This window comes from Gavialis gangeticus, unplaced genomic scaffold, assembly GCF_001723915.1.
Source record: "Gavialis gangeticus isolate Ggan-Ray unplaced genomic scaffold, GavGan_comp1, whole genome shotgun sequence".
Lineage (NCBI taxonomy): Eukaryota > Metazoa > Chordata > Crocodylia > Gavialidae > Gavialis > Gavialis gangeticus.
In genome coordinates, this window is record NW_017729024.1 from 87,050,343 (window position 1) to 87,067,328 (window position 16,986).

General features: G+C 41.1%; 1 protein-coding gene across 1 annotated transcript in view; it reads right to left on the reverse strand.

The window, feature by feature from the left end:
• Nucleotides 1-613: 613 nt before the first annotated feature.
• LRRC2 (leucine rich repeat containing 2) overlaps nt 614-16,986 on the reverse strand; it is a 159,572-nt gene continuing 143,199 nt past the window's right edge. The window contains exons 6-9 of the mRNA XM_019517322.1: nt 10,379-10,524; nt 7,195-7,350; nt 4,632-4,765; nt 614-1,126 (exon numbers count right to left, since the gene is read on the reverse strand). Of these exons, the coding sequence (XP_019372867.1) occupies nt 1,077-1,126; nt 4,632-4,765; nt 7,195-7,350; nt 10,379-10,524 (486 nt within the window). The 3' untranslated portion in view covers nt 614-1,076. The remainder of the gene's footprint in view (nt 1,127-4,631; nt 4,766-7,194; nt 7,351-10,378; nt 10,525-16,986) is intronic.

Below are 16,986 nucleotides of genomic sequence, written 5' to 3' on the forward strand. Positions count from 1 at the left end.
ATGCCTATATTTCAAAGAAATAAAGAACTGAATTAGTCATTTGGTCGAATAGATCACATTCACTTTTTACATGCACTTTTCTGTTTTATTACAAGATCAAATCTTTTTGTCAAATGAACCACAATGAAACATAAAGCAGCTACTAACCACATTTACATGTGCATATCAATGTGCTACAATAAACTCCAATGTTTGTCACACTAGAGTTTATTTACACATGCACCCACGACTGCAGCATATTGAGCTTTGTCATAGTAGTCCTGGCTGGCAGGAGGTCCAGGGGAGTAGCCTACCAGTCTGGGGCTGCTGCCCCTGGTTGAACATGCTGCAGAGTGGCTGGTTGGGGCATGAGGGTGCTTCAGTAAGGGGCTAGCCTGCAAGCAGTCCCTGTACTGAAGCACACCCAGGCTCAAGCCAGCCAGGGCAGCATCTACACATACACTGCTTTGGAGCTTTTACTCAGCTGCAGGTTAGTACTTGTATTTTAAAGAGTATTTACAAGTACTATCCTGTGCCAGAGTAAATTAGTTTACTCCAGTTTAGTAGGGGCACGTGTAGATGTGCAATGTTTACTGCACAGCTAATTATTCAAGTGCACAGTAAACATCTCATGTAGATGCACCCATTGAGTAACACTCTGATCCTGCAAACACACATGCACAGTGTATTTTGACTACCAAGAATAGCCCCCTTGATTTCACTAGTATTACTCCCAGCTGTAAAATTAAGCTAAAGTTTGTTTGCAGGCTAAAAGGGCCTAATCTGATGCCATTGATTTAAAAAGTTGCTAATGATTTGAAAAGTGACATAGCTTCTGATGAAAACTATTCAGTTCTTGCATTTTGTCTATACCTGTTGAAAGCAAATTTGGTAACAAACAAGAAATTCTATGAATATTTTTAGAAGGCTTATATTTCAGTCTATGTTTTTGATGTTTGCCATTTTGATGTTTGCTCCAGGTACCCTCCAAGCTAGTTCAAGCCTCTGGAGCTGGCCACCAATCAGCTGATTGGGGGCAGTAATAGTGTGGGGGGGGGGGGTTCTGGTATTTGCCAGTGATTCGAAAATTCAGATCTTCACAGCTGGAGTCTAAATGATATCTTAGTAGTATAAGCAGGAACAGAATCTATGAAAAGAGAAAAAGTATATTCATTCAAATTTCAGAACTATGATCATGCTCATGTTTCCATTTAATTTCAATACTGAACTACAGAAATAAATGTTTTTTGTGCCAATTTAATAGATTCTACTGGTCTGTGCTAGACAGGACATCAGACGAAATGATCAATGCCTTTTTGTTTTTAACATTAAATATACGGACCTACTGAGTGGGGTTTTCTGGTTTGTGTCAGTTTTACTTCATGAGATTAGTAGAAATAGGTAGAAACAATTATTTGAATGTATATATTTATTTGCAATTCACTTTTACAAAAAACAGTAGTGACTGTTTATTTATTTTTGCTTCCATTTATGCACTCGCACTTGTAGCAAAAATCCAATGCCCGGGGCCCCATAACAATTTTTGAAGAATGCACTAAGAAACAAACCTATCTGCCAGTTACCAGACAAAATCAATAGCCCAGGAAAAACAAAAAACTTAATAGACTTCCTCACAAAAATTAGCAATCACAATCCTATACTGTAATTCCCCAGCTTCATTCAAGACAAATAGCCTCAAATGAAAGGTGGTTTAGGTAGTAAGCAGAGCATACTAGATGCCATACTGAAACTACTGGGATGTGCTGAAATGTTCAGGAACAGACAGGGAATAAAACATGACTGCATACTGTTTCATACACATCTTCATGACCTATAAGGCCAGATTCTCAAATATCATCTCATATTTTCTCCCTTTTTTTCCTCTTTCTCCAGATTCACATTCTTGTTATTACTAAAGCCTGAACTGTATTCTTTTAGAATGATGATTACTCATGAACATAAGGCTTATTCAATTATACTGTTCTTATTCTGTAGAAAAATAAAGCCCAGCATTAGAGCACAGGATGAAATTCAGTACATGGCCATTATGCTAGACCACTCTGGGCTAGAATCCAAACTATCCAGACTTGTGCAAGACATGGGCAACTGGTGCCTCTTGAGTCTGGGGGGGCACCCGCAGAAGCCACCGGGGGTGTCAGCGGCAGGGGCAGAGCTGGTGAGCACCTGCAGACACCAGTGGCAGTGGCAGGGGCAAAGCTGGCAAGCATCTGCAGACGCCAGCCCTGTCAGGGGTGGCACGTGCCCCCCTGTGCCCCACCCTGCCACCAGTTGCCTATGGTGCAAGGTATTAGGATCACTAACGTTATGTGATGATCACAAAACCCACAGTCATCTTTGGAACTTCTTTACTGCTGTCTTTTGAAGGGCTATTATCCAGCCACTATGATATGCACCGTCCAGCATAATATGCATGGAATAAGGATGTATCGTAACAGTCACTCCACTGATCATTATTTGTTCACATTTTCATTAAACTGAACAGAAACTTTCAGGTCCTCTGGTCCAGGGTGAATTTTACATTAGTTCCCTGAAATACCCAAATGCATGGAACACAAAAATAGATGTCTAACTTAGTAAACTGTGATATTTAAAAATACTGAACGACAGTTCCTACAACATGTTCAAGTATTCTGTGTATGCACTATGGCAGAAGTGATGTTTTGGAAACACAGTGATTTCAAAGCCTATTATTTTGGCATGTGGCATAAAAATGGCTGTATCGAGGCAAAAGTAGTTAGGTATATCTTTGTATTCCACCTCAGTGTTGGAGGTATAGGGAGAAGGACCTGCAAAAACTAAAAATAATTGGAGGAGTAATTAATACAACTTCCTGAGTAGGTAAACAAGCTTGGGAAAAAGCCTTCCCCAACCTGGGGCAATTACATTTCTTGCTTTGAACTGATTGAAGAAAGCTTCCAAACAATGAACTCCAAAGGGTACAATATGAACAGGTGCTCCAGGGACAATGTCATTTTTATTGGATCATCAGGTACAAAACTGTGACAGACTGGAAGAGTCAACTGACAAATTTGGGTAACATACTTGCCAGAAGTTCATGCAGATTATGGGTTATAATCAATATGATACCTTTTTTCTGTGCTGCTTTTGTCCTAAAACAAACTGTACCATGTTTGTTGAAAGTTGGTTTCTCACTGCTTAACACCATTGTCATTCCAAAGAGAACAGAATTCAGCCTCTGGGCTACAGTCAGATAGGCTAATAGGAGCACGAGAGTTGCTAGGAAGCAACAGCCCTAAACCCAAATGGATGTAAGTCCTGAATTGAAAAAGGTGAAAGCTGGAAGCCTGAGGCTAGACCATGGTGCCCTTGTAGAGATCACGGAGGGTCAGGTATACAATGACCTGCACCAGGTTCTATTCAAGGTAAAGGACAGATGTCCTTCCCTAGCCAAGGTAATATACTGCATGATTAAGGTGCCAAAGGCACACACCAAATGGGAGTGATGGGGCTAGCATCACATCCAGCTACCTTTGACTTCCTGCATAAATGAGCAAGAACCTGCTTACAACTGGATGTGTAGGATCTGATTTTCAGAGTGAGTGCAAGGCACTCAAACTCACATTTCTGGATCTGCATCAAGATGCTTTAAGCACTCTGCCACTGTGGCCCAAGAGCCAGTAAGTTAAACTAATAAAGGGCAGTATTCACAGAATGAAATGTTCCATATCTGTAATGTCTGCATGGCACAGAGACTGATTATTGTACACCAGAAGAAATCTAGTGTACAGATGCCACAGTATTAGCACTCTAAAAAAATATAAAGCAAGTACAGTGATTATTTACTGTATTCATATTCACATGTGGATGCTGAAAGTGCCATTCTAATTTTATTCATATTCTAAGAATTCAACTTCTGTTCTATTCATTAAAAGCATAACATGTTTTCTGATAGTGATCCAGAACAGTCAGGAACAGTATTTTGGCAGGAATTACTTTGTATAAAATCATATAGTAAATGATATATTTGCTATCATGATGGCAAAACCAGTGAACTGAGTCTGAAAATTTCTACCATGATATAACAAAGCAAAATTAGCATCATAGTTTTTGTTTGTCAAAACTAAGATTGGAATCTGGAGTGTTTTATTCTTTAGCATATCTTTTCCTATTTATTTGTATTATCCATCTATATTTGTAATGCATCACAAATGTACATACATTAAACTCTTTGAGGCATGGGCAGTCCCTTTAAGGTGTATGCAGCATATAGTGTAATGCAGACCTACTCTCTAATAAGGATTTATTGGCACACCATAATAGGAATGACCAATATTGAATTTTGATCCCACAATTGAGTTTGTATATGTTTTTCAGATCCAGAACTCTGGTTCTGGCCTTACAGTTTATCTGAACATACTTAAAAATACAGCTTATTGTTTTGAAAAAAAGACACAAAAGTCTCATCTAATATAATATAGCACTTTAACCATTCTAAAAAACATTGTATGTCTTGTACTCTTAGTCTTGTTCCCACTTTTCATAAAAATTCATGGTATTGCTTATTTCTATATATAAACAATGCACATTATCTTGATGCAGCCTGGAAAGCTTGTTGAAATCTATGTTTATACCAGAAATAATAACAAATTTATTGGAAGTTTAGCACATACCTCTTTCCTTCAGATCTTCAATGTAGGTTTTCATAAATTCTTTCTCAAATTTTTCCCGATCACGTTCACTTTCTATTTCTTCAGTTTCTTGACATGGGACTGTTTCATAATGGTTATCCTTGAGGCTTATAAATCTGCAGAGAAAGAAATATTAACATGAAGGGGTTATAACTTTTTAACATGAGCTGATTGTAATTCATTTTCAAATGATTTATTGTAGTTTTTCCCCCTTTCCAAGTAATAATTTGAACTGATCTATGGAGAGGCATGGTATGTATTAACTTTTCTTGGTTCAAGTGGACCACCCAGCACCGTCTATGAATGAATCAAAAGTCCTTTCAGTTTCACTGGCCAACAGCAATGTTAATTTAGAAGCGGCCAATTGGAGATGGAAGTGAAAGCATTAAAAATATAGGGTGCCAGTACTTGAGCCTGGAGGCTGCTCCAACATGCTATAATTACAGCATATCAGAGCAGACTTGCTTAACTGAGTCTGCTGAAGTGTGGCAATTACCATGCTCCAGCCAGCCTCCATATCTTGTGTGTCAGTGTCCCCACTCTTTAAAATGCTGGCGGGGGCACTTTAACTAAAGCTCGTTCAATAAGCTTTAAAGCATCCCTGCTGCCATTTTGAAGCACAGGGATACTGATACATGAGACACTCTAGGCACTTTCATTTAATTAGAGCAGCTCTAATTAAAGCATACTCCTCCCACACCTGTGGAGCATGTATAAAAAAATTTGCCCATATTGGCAATGAAATGTGTTTCAGGATCCATCAATTAAGGATCACATAAATATTCTAGATAATACTATTTTTACACACAATTTTTCATAATAACATTTAGTACATTCATACAATGGTATTGCATGCAGAAGCAGTATTTTAGCTATTAGATGTGTCTGGACACACCACAATATCTGTACCTCTCTAATATAAGTCCCCACAACCATACAGTTGCTACCAGAAATTGAACCCATCCTTCCTACATTGCACAGAATTCTGGAATTGTACCAGAAGTCCTTTGATATGTAAACTTCCAAGCATCCATTGAAAGACATACAGCAATCACTGTTATGCAAATTTTTTAAACCAGTGCTTTGAAAGTGAAAACAATATGGTTGCACACAAAGCAATGCTATGTATGAATTATGTCTACAAAATTTTGAAATTCTTGACATAGGTTATCACTCCAAGACTGCTGACAGATGTTCAGTTAAAGGCGTGATCGGATCTAATCCACAATCCCAACAACTGCACCTCCTGCCATGCTACACATGCATAGCAGGATGTAGAATTTGGGGACTGGGGAATCAGACCCCAATTGTGCCCTATCTGCCAGTACAGGGGGAACCTGGGATCATGATTCTGGGGTTTCTCTGCACTGGCAAAGATGGCCAATAATTAGCTGATTGTCAGCTGGCTCCAGGGACCCTCCAGGTTAGTCCGAACCTCTGGAGCTGGCCACCAATCAGCTGATCAGAGGGCAGTATGGGCACTACACCACAGCTCATATGGTCCCCAATCAGTCCCTGCCCAATGTCAACCATCCAGGGCACTCGTGCTGTTCCTAGGAGTAGGCAGGTACTGCACCAGGACACATTTGATCCCCAGTGCAGTCCCCATGCCACGTGTTCATTTTAAGGTGCAATGAAAACCAGCCACAAAATTATTACATATTTTTGTGTAATAATTTTGTGGCTGATTTTATTTTTTATTGGACCATTAATTCCCTGAATGTGTGGCTGCATTACGCTTTAAGACATGATTAATCACTTCAACACATCTTAAGTGCAATGTCTGCCAGGGGCCAAAAACAGCAAGAAGAAAATCAATCACTAAATTTACCACAACCTTGAAAAGAAAGTGTTGGTGAGACAATAAAATCTCCAGGGCAGAGCATACAAGGTAATTAGGAGTATGTCAAGCTGCTAGGTCTGCAGCTCATGTACACCTCTACAAGATAGCTTTAAAACTAGCTAATTCAGGTTCTGCTAAAGGCATAGCTGTTTAGTGCAGAACCCAGTGAGGGCAGACTGTGCGAGTATTTACTTTGCTTCGTATGTGAGTCTGGCAACCCATAAGTCTAATATCACTACCCAACCTGCTGTCAGGGCAATGTAGATATACCATCACACAGTAGCATGCCTCAGTGGTAGGTAAAAAATCAAGAAACCCATGGACACATCTACACAAGACAGGGACAGTACTATCTTATGGTGTTGAAAATAACTGTGCCTAAATGCACATTTAAACACTAAACCAGGAGTAAATTCTGTCTGGCAGCAGAGGGCCAGACCCTTGCCTGCCACCTAGCTCCACTCTTTGGGCACTCTCGTGCCCTGGCCAGCCCCTCTGCCACCCGATGCCATGACCCAGAGCCTGGGGCTGACCCTCTGAACCTGCTGCCAGCCTGGGGCTGCTCCACCCCAGCTCAAACTACTTTGGTCCTGGGTGCACGTGAAGATGCTGCACCCAGAAGCAGCTGACTCTGGTGCAAACTATGCCAGAGTTTATTGAGACTCACTAATTGCGCATGTAAATATGCCCACTTTTACTTACTTTAAACCTGTGGTTGATTCACAAATAGCTGTGGGCATCTCAACCAACTCTTCACCGCTGACTACCAGCATACTGAGTTTTTTCATATTGATCAAAGCCTGTGGAAGATAAGTCAGCCTGTTCCTGTGCAGGAGAAGCGTTTGAAGTTGATCTAGCCTAAAGAAGCATAACAGAGGAAAAAGGTTCAAAAACAATATATTTTTTTATAAACATATTTTATTAGCCACATGTATCTTATTTAAACATCACCTGCTAATATCTTCTTCTGCCATCATCTACTAGAAATAGTAGGAAAATATTCACATAACCCATTTTCCTTTAGCTGTCATATATTTCAACAGTACTTTTCATTAACTTCAGTGGGAAGCTTCATGCATAGTCTGATAACAGAGATGAAATGTTAATAATATATCTGTGAAGAGAATTGAGACGAGTGTCCAAGACAGATGGTCAATCAGCACTTTTTTAGTGAGGGTATGGGCACATGATGCCATGTAAGGTAACATCATGTAAAACTTTCTTCTAACCATCTCACTCTCAGGAACTAATACAAAAGTAAGACCCACAGTTCATGATTTTGCCCCACTCAATTTTATGCATGTGAGAGATAGTTTCATAGTTTCTAGGGTCGGAAGGGGCCTGAGAAGATCATCTAGTCCGACCCCCTGCCATGGCAGGAAAGAGTACTGGGGTCAAACAACCCCAGCAAGGTGTTCATCTAACCTCTTCTTAAAAACCCCCAGGGTAGGAGCCTGCACCACCTCCCTTGGAAGTTGGTTCCAGACCCTAGCCGCCCTGACCGTGAAATAGCGCCTTCTGATGTCTAACCTAAATCTACCCTCTGCTAGCTTGTGACCGTTGTTCCTGGTCACTCCTGGCTGTGCTCGGGGGAACAGTGACTCCCCCAATGCCTTCTGATCCCCCCTGACCAGTTTGTAACAGGCCACAAGATCCCCCCTCAGCCTTCTCTTGTGGAGGCTGAACAGGTTCAGGTCCCGTAGTCTCTCCTCATAGGGCCTGCCCTGCAGTCCCCTGATCATGCGAGTGGCCCTCCTCTGGACCCTCTCTATGCTGTCCACATCCCTCTTGAAGTGTGGCGCCCAGAACTGGACGCAGTACTCCAACTGTGGCCTGACCAGTGCCGCATAAAGGGGGAGGATCACCTCTCTGGACCTGCTCGAGATGCATCTGTGGATGCATGACAAGGTACAGTTGGCCTTACTAACTGCCTCCCCACACTGCCGACCCATGTTCATCTTGGAGTCAATGATGACTCCAAGATCCTTTTCTGCCTCCATGCTGACAAGAGGGGAGTTCCCTAACCTGTAGGTATGGTGCTGGTTGTTCCTCCCCAAGATATATGTTTGAGCCATGCAGTTGCTTTCACTAATAATTAATACTATGTGGAATAAAATAAAAAAGAAAACCTCATTGGCAATGTGTAGGGGGTGCACATGTGGTGCATGTGCATCCCCCGAGGTCGGTGGTGCACCCCCTGGAAGTGCCAGTTGCAAAACCGGAAGTGCCACTGGAAGTGCACTTCTGGTTTCGCCTCCCCCCCACTGGCAATTGGCCACTGAGGGACAACCCCCCCAATCGACAACCTGGTGCCCCCCCAGACTCGGGAGGCACCAGTCACCCATGCAAAACCTGTTCATGTGTTTCTCTTAAATTATCCCATTGAAGTTATTGTAAATGCCAGTATCTTACAGATGAGGAAAGGTTCCTTCCTTTATTTTGTTTCCTTTGCCCTGACCTTTCCTTGATACAACAAGCATTTGGGGTAAATACTTGGAAATGAATGTATAGGGCAAAAAGTGTCAAAACCAAGGGTTTTTCCTCTTAGAAGGTGTGCTGGTTCCACTGCTAAAACAGTGATATGATGCTATTGCATAGCAGGCTCATGTTCCTTTGAGTTCTAAAAGAGCTGATAAGTGATGCTGCAGCACATTTACAGTTTTTGTGATTTTTATTATGAATCTCATTTTTGGTATTTTTTTTCTTAAAGCCTCAGAGGCTAGAATCAAAAGATTGCATCAAAATATCTGTTTTCATTACTACAAGCAGGGAGTTTCTATTTCTGTTGTTACTGAGCAAGCTTGAAGCAAGTGCATTCTAAATGTTCAGAAGCCAAAAAGCAAAGAAAAAGAAAGGAACATTTATTTTTAAAGAGCAACCTCCATGACTTTAACCCAATTGCCTGTTGTTGCTGTTTTCTGAGGCTGTATTCATCATTTTAAAAGTTGGGGTGGCAATGCTACATTCAGAACAAAAAAAAAGTTTGAGGAGCAGATAGAACAAAAGCATAAATTTGCCCAAACTGACAGAACACCAGGGATAAGTGTTAAAAAGGGGACTGCCCAGGCAAAAATGGGGTATATAGTCACACTTCCTAATACTAATGCATTTTCTGGGTGTAGAGTTCTGTTTGTGGGGTGTCTTTGCTCAGCTCAATGGATAATCACTGTTTTTTATAAACTGTAGCCAACATATATTTGTTTTAGTGAAGCCTAAATAAAGTTTATTAACGCTACAGGAATTCAAAGTGGGTACATTTTGTCCTGAGGATAACAGACGATAACAGATGAATCCTTTCTCCGGCTAGCTAACGCCTTTCAATAGAAAATTGTCAACTTACAATTTTTTAAGTTAACCAATATTTTTAAAATATGATTTTTCAGAGGCACTCACCTTTACATTGCATTTATTATGTTTGTGGGGTGAGAGAAAAGGATTGCAATTTTCTTTTTTGATCTTGCAATCTTTTTTTCTGCTTCCCTACTGATGGATATTAGGATTTTCAGCCATTTAATATTTGTTGCGACTTGTCCTTTATCTTCCTCTTCGGGGGGCTGCATACTTTCTTAGTTGCAATTTTGCTATACATGTAATAAGCTCCCTGTTATTGGTTCCAGGAAAAAAGTGAATGGAGCATCATGTAGGTGTGATGTCATACTGCTCATATATAAAACAGGAAGTACAACATGCTAACTGCACAGGTGCCAGAAAATTGAATAAATGAAAGGTTTATTTCCTATAATATATTTCAGTAAGGGACATTTTCTGATGGGACACTTTTTCTATAATATCTTTCAGCAAGGGACATTTAAATACTGTGTTTCTTTCTTCACATCATTTCTTGTTCCTAGTTTTATCTGTGAATGACAATGGAAAAAAAGATTACCTGTCTATATCTTGTGGGAGATCTTTCAGGTTGTTGCTGCTCATATCCAACCACAGCAAGTGTGACATGCGGAGCACACAAATGGGAATAGATGGGAACTTGTTTGCTGAAACATCCACAAATGTGACTTGCTTCAAGTTACTTAGCTAGAAGGGAACAATGCAACATTTTAGTTACAGTTCATGGAATACCTTATGATAAAATTACTCTTTGAATAAATATTATGCTTCCCAGGCCACCTGAAAAAAAGTGAGGATTGCATTATATTTCTACTTTGCACTCAGGAAAGGGGAGGGATTGTGTCCTAGATCAACCTGTGGAAACTTTAGAAAATTTTATGAAATGCTATTTCCCTTTTAAGTAAGCATGAAGTCTGGGAAAGCAGATATTAGAAGCGGATATTGGCTCTGATCTTCCCCTAGATAGTACAGAAAACTACCAACCAGGTAATAAAACACAGTTCTGATAACTAATATAAACTAAATTGCTATTTTTAAAAGCACCACCGAGACTTTGTTTCCATTGACTTTAAATAGAGTTCTTTGACTAAAAATGTGTGTAATGTATTGAAAATGTATTGCTAAGAGACCACTTAAGAAATGGATCCATACCAGTTCAAAGCAGCTGAGAATTTGAGCCAATATTTTTTAAAGTAAAACTGTATTCCAAACCAAATATGTAATAAAATGCACTAGAGCCTTTTATTTGAATACCTCTCAGAGGAACTGTATTTTTGTTTACATACTAAACTTCTAGTGCAACCACAAATATAAGTATACCCATAAAAGAAATAAATGTGTTAAATAAAGCACTCTGTGTACTGAATCAATTACTCACATTACCAATATTCATAAAATTATGCAACTATCTTAAGTGATTGTTAAAGGATTAGAACTGTTAATACAAAAAGAAATATTTTACTGTGAAAGCAATGTCTTTAAGCTTCTAAGCATGTATGTTTTAAAATTTAGAGAATTAAAACATCATAATTCACTTCCAGATGGAATTGTGGGCCCATCAAAAGATAGGATCATGGCCTCTGGGGAGAGGTTATCATCACGTACCACATACATGCATTCATTGAATGTGGAGAACACAGCACCTCTAATAAATGTAAGCAGCTTGAGCAGATACAAATAGCCAGAGGCATGATCTTTGCATTCTGTATATTTAGCCTTATGGCGGTGGACATTTCAAAGAGTAAAACTGGAAGCAAACTTTTGAAGTTGTTCTCAAGGCAAGTAAATAGTTAATATCCTGCATATACTTCTGTAAAAAAAAAGACAAATGGATCCCACGCAAGATCTGTCAGCAATGGAGTAAAAACAATGCCCCAAACAACCAGATGTCCACACAAAGGTTGCCAAAACCTTCCCAAGTAACAAGATCCCTCATCTCCCACCTCCAAGAAGTCCAAACTGGTATCACCCCTCTACAAGCTTTGAAGCACTTCTACCTTCTCAAATGACTGCAATGCTGCAATAGATCTGTAATGTTAATGCACAATGCTGTGAGAAACTGAAATTTCAGCACCAATAGCCTAAAGTAAACAAGAAAACCTACACAACCAAAATGCTTTATTGAATTAAATATTAAAAGGAATATTAGTATAGTATGGCTGTGTTTTATAAGTATGGCAATTTTCCCATTTATTATATGGTGTTGCATAAAGACCTTTTTAAATATTTAATTTAATAAAATTTAAGTGTGTTTATAATCCCACAAAAATTTGAATTTGCCTCAGAAATCTGATGGATCAGTGATCTTGATAAAAAAACTTTGGTTCAGCATGCCACAAAATATATGAAATTCTGATTATACTGTGGAGACTACAAGCCCTCAGTGGACTTGCTTTTAGGGCAATATTTAATAAAATCTGTCTGGTTTCTACATTGTGCTCAACCCAAATAAAAAAAATATTTAATCCATCTCTGAAATGCCACCAATAAACCCCTGGGGCATATGACACCTTGGAAATTATGGCATCTATGTATTATATTTACTAGAAGAAAGTCTGTCTGTTTTATTTCCTTTTGATGGACTGATGGATTTTTGCACCTCCTGTAACATTTTGTTTTTAAACAAGTATAGTAACCTTATCATTTCACCTTAGCATTTATTTTTACCTAAGGCTTATTTTTGTTATTTTACTTTGTTATCTTACTTTGAATCAGTCAACATATAGGCTTTATGCAAGTTCCATTTTAAACACTACCTCTGTTTGACAGTCTAACTATTTGGAAACAGTTATTGTGGTCCTTAAGTTTAATCAACATTGTCATCTTTATTTGACAAACTACCCATATTGCTTCTTATCTTAATAATTTTACTTGTAAAAAAAATAATCTCTGTAGCATTCTGTAACTCCAGTGCTTTTCTTTTCTCTCTGACAGTTAAAGTTTCAGTTGAGAGAGAAGGACGCCATGTCCCTGAATTGAATGAGTTCTTTGATTAATGGGTGTGTTTTGATTTCTGCTTTATTTTCATCATTGAATAGGGATTTGCTGATAAGGTCTGTTGCATGTGGTTTTAGCATGAGCAGCCCACTGCATAGCATCAGCAAATGCTAAGGTCTGAAATGATGTCAATATCTAGTCAAAGGCACAGTTATCTTCAAGTAAATACAACTATTCCATGGTAGAAATGAAGTCTCAGTGAACACAACATATACCAGGAAATACCAAGAACTGAACCAGTCCTGTCCTTCTCTGTCTCCAAAAAAAAAAAAAAAAAAAAAAAAGGAAAGGGGGTGGAGGGGTAAGGTAATCTAACACAAGCAAACTCAGTTTTGTGAGAAAAACCTAGCTCCACTGAACTCAGTGGCCATTTTGCAATATTGTCTTGAACAGAGCCAAAATGTCTCCCATAGGGTGGAAGACTGGTACCTCAGTATCTTGCAGGAAGCCTTCAGCCACCTGCAGGAATGAGATATATCTGTATTATAGGGCTCTGCAAAGCTTTGGTTGCTGATTTGATTCAGAGGAGATTCAGCCCAATTTGGCAGCCAAATCTCTGAATCTGAATCAAATCGGGAGACCAATTAAAAGATCCAAATTGATTCAAAGCCTCCAAATCAATTCGGAAAAGATTCGGAGAAGATTTGGAGATTCGGGCAGTCCCTGCTTGCTGCCACAGGGACCTGGACTGGGACTCCATGCCAGTAAGTAGGGAGTGAGGGGTGTGGAAAAGACTTACCAGAAGAAACAGGGAGGTGGCAGGATGCTGCACTGGAAGCCAAACATGGAAGAAGTGAAACCACAGTGGATAGAACTGCAGTGGCAGAAGATCAAAGGGAAAAAAATGGCTGAGCAGTAAGGAGCTGAGAACGGCTCCCGCGTCTACATGGGCACACTTTATAAGCGTGCCAGGGCTGATTGGTCAGCCAGATGCCCGGGGCCAGGATAAAAGACCCAGCAGAAGTCAGGTCAGGGGGACCGGAAGTGGAGTCCCCAGTCGGCCTGGAGGGGCCAGAACTTGTGAGCAGTCCTGGCAACAGGACCTGGTGGGTACCCCAGAAAGGGGTCACCACAAGAATGCAGGGCCCAAGGATCTAATTACAGGGTTGACGTGGACCAAAGAAGGCAGCAGTGATGACTGGAGTCCAGCAGGACCCAGCAGCAGCGGGATCTGGACATGACTGTCAGCAGACAGGTACCAAACCCAGGGGAGAGGCGACGTGCCGGGGAATGGAATGGTGTTGAAGCCAGACATTGTACAGGCAGAGAGAAAGGTGGGGGCCATAGGAGACACTCGGCATTGAAACGTCATCACTAGCCTGCAGCCATAAGTTCCCTAGAGACTGAGTGCCATGAAGGTTCAAATCATCAACCTTGACGACACAGGTGACAACATCGCGGTTGATGTTAGGCGGGCTGTAGGGGAGGCGTAGCCCCACAAAGAAGGAACAGAGGGAACAACCAAGGGAAGGCACCCAGGGAGGCAGGACCAAACATCTTCCTCCCAATTATAATCATCAAAGACATGGCAGACAAGGCCCCTAGGGAACCAACCTAAAGTCACCCCAGTAATCAAGCTGTTCAGCCTGAAGAGTCACGGCGAGAAGAACCCACGCACATGACACCCAAGGGGAAAGACATGGGAGGTTTACGAGGTGGAAGGGGACCATTGGGGAAGCCCATCCCCTGCCTGCTCCCCCAGCCCCTCCCTAGCATCCCGGGCCTAGCATCCCGGCACTTTAAAAAAAAAAAAAAAAAAGCCCTGCACTCCCCAGCTGCTGCAGCAGCCATCAGGGCCTCTGGGAGCTTGTGGCAAGAGCCCCCAGTGCAGTGCAGGGTAATAATAGGCAGCAGGGATCGCACCCCCCCAACTGGCAGGAGATGGTGAGTTCAGGACGGGGCAGCCATTGACGGAGCTGGGAGAGCAGATGGGATGGAGCCTGTTCAATTTGGAGATTTGGCTGATTTAGTGGCAGGTGAATCTCTGAATCTGATTTGGCCAAATCAATTCAGGAAAGTGATTCAAATCACCGAATAAAATCACTGCCCCCTGAATCGTCCAAATCCAAAGCAAATACTAGTCATTTTGCACAGTCCTTATTGCAAAAAGGACAATTCTGGTCAGTGCTTTTGCTTTAACCATTAGATTGCTGACTCACTTTATTTTCCAATTTCTTTTGCATGCATTTTTTTAGCTTTAAATGTAATTTTTCTATCAACACAACAATGCTTTTCAGAAGAGTATTATATCTAAAAGAGACATAGGAGGCATTCCCTCAGAGCTGTCATTGTCTTTCATGCAAATATAGAAGAAGCATACAGTGTCTCTTCTCATCAAAGAAGACAAAGGAACATTCTCCACAAACCACAAGATATGTGCAAGTTCTTACCTAAGCAGTACAGTTCTAGTCATCAAAGAAGGAATATTTCACTGACCCTGAGAAGAATCTTAGCATCACAGACTTAAAAGGGACTGTGAGGGTCATCTAGTCTAATCCTGTACAAAGGAGGTAGAATTCACTGTTCCTATACCACCCTAGACACATACCTATTCAGCCTCTATCCTGAGCCTCCACTGAATCCAACTGGAGCAGTGCCTTTGAAAATTAAGCAACATTTATTCCAATGCCTAAATATGGATTAAGCTTTTTGTCTTTAAAAAATTATACGTCACTTAAAGAAGAATGTGAAATAGAATGAGTAATGGCTGATTCAAGAAGGAAACAAAAAGGTCAAATACCAAAATGTTTTGAAAAATGAGAAAACTAGCTGAATATAAAATACTTATTATTGTTGTACTACTGGGAGTTGACCTAGAGAAGAAAGAAAAATGACAGCAGGCCTAGATGGTTGCTTCTAATTCTTGTTGTTTTCTATTTGCAAAAATCATAACAGCATCCAGTAATTCCAGCCCCATTATGCAAGATTCTGTACATGATGCATAACATGGTGGTTTCCTTAATATGTATCAATTTTGATCTGTAGCTCTAGCGGGCCTTTCTCTTCCACTGAAGTCAATAGCAGAAATGCGACTGATACTATGGAATGTGCAAGCAAATAGTCTTAAAAAACAAAATGGTAGATGCATTTTGATTGGCTTTACATGTTTTATTAATTCCTTGAACCCTGTCTGACTACAGACCTTTAGGCTAGGGACAGACATTACACATAAACCAGTTTAAGTGATCAGAAACTAGTTTAAACCTATAACAGAACATAAGTTCAGTGTACATAAACCAGTTTCAAAATGACTGAACCTGGTTTAAGATAAACCCGGTTGAAGGTAGTTTTTTCATTTCTTCCCTGGAAAAAGCAGACTTAGCTGATCTAGGTCAACTGGTTTATGCAATGTCTGCCCCAGACCCCTTTCTGGCCTCCAGCATCCCACATGCTTTGTAGCCCTGGGCTGGGCTGGGCTCTCTGCTGCAGAGAGCAGGGTGGGCCCCACCCGCTCCCTAGCTACAGCTCCAGCAGAGGCTGTAGACAAAGCAGGGTCTACCTTGCTCCCCGCTTCCCCTCCCTGCTCAAGCAGATATTTCCCCCTGCCTCCCTCCCATCTCCCACAGCACGGACGCCACCCTAGGCATGTGGTATGTTAGCTAATGCTGAGAGGTGCCTGTGTATGTGTGTCTCCAATTTCACTGGGACAGGCAGACAGAACAGTGTTTGCTTATGGGTTTTTGGAACTAATCAACAGGTCAGCTGGTCATGTCCCTCCATTTCTTCCCTGGAAAAAGCTATTTAAAAAGAGCTTGAACTAATGAGAGAAGCTTTTGTTTTGTTAATGGGCTGATAAATGCTGTTATCAGACCCCTGCTGGCTCCCTCATCTGTCAGGTTTGCAGACCTGAAGAAGCAGGGAGAAGGAGATTGCAAAGCCCAGTATCATCAACAGATGCATGCACTGCATCTCCTCCCCTCCCCCACCCCCCAACTTTTGCTTCAAAGTGCTAGCCAGGGCCTGAGGTCTGACAACACTCCCACCCCTTGAGCAGCAAGCAGGGGAAAGCCTGGGATGGTGCAGGCAGGATGGAGGTTTACACCCCTCCCTAATCACAGCATCTTGTTGGGGCCTGGGCATGTCCCACCCCTCCCCCCTCAGCTCAATACTGTAAAAAGGAAGGGAGGGCTGCTCTAATGCCCCCTCCTCCCC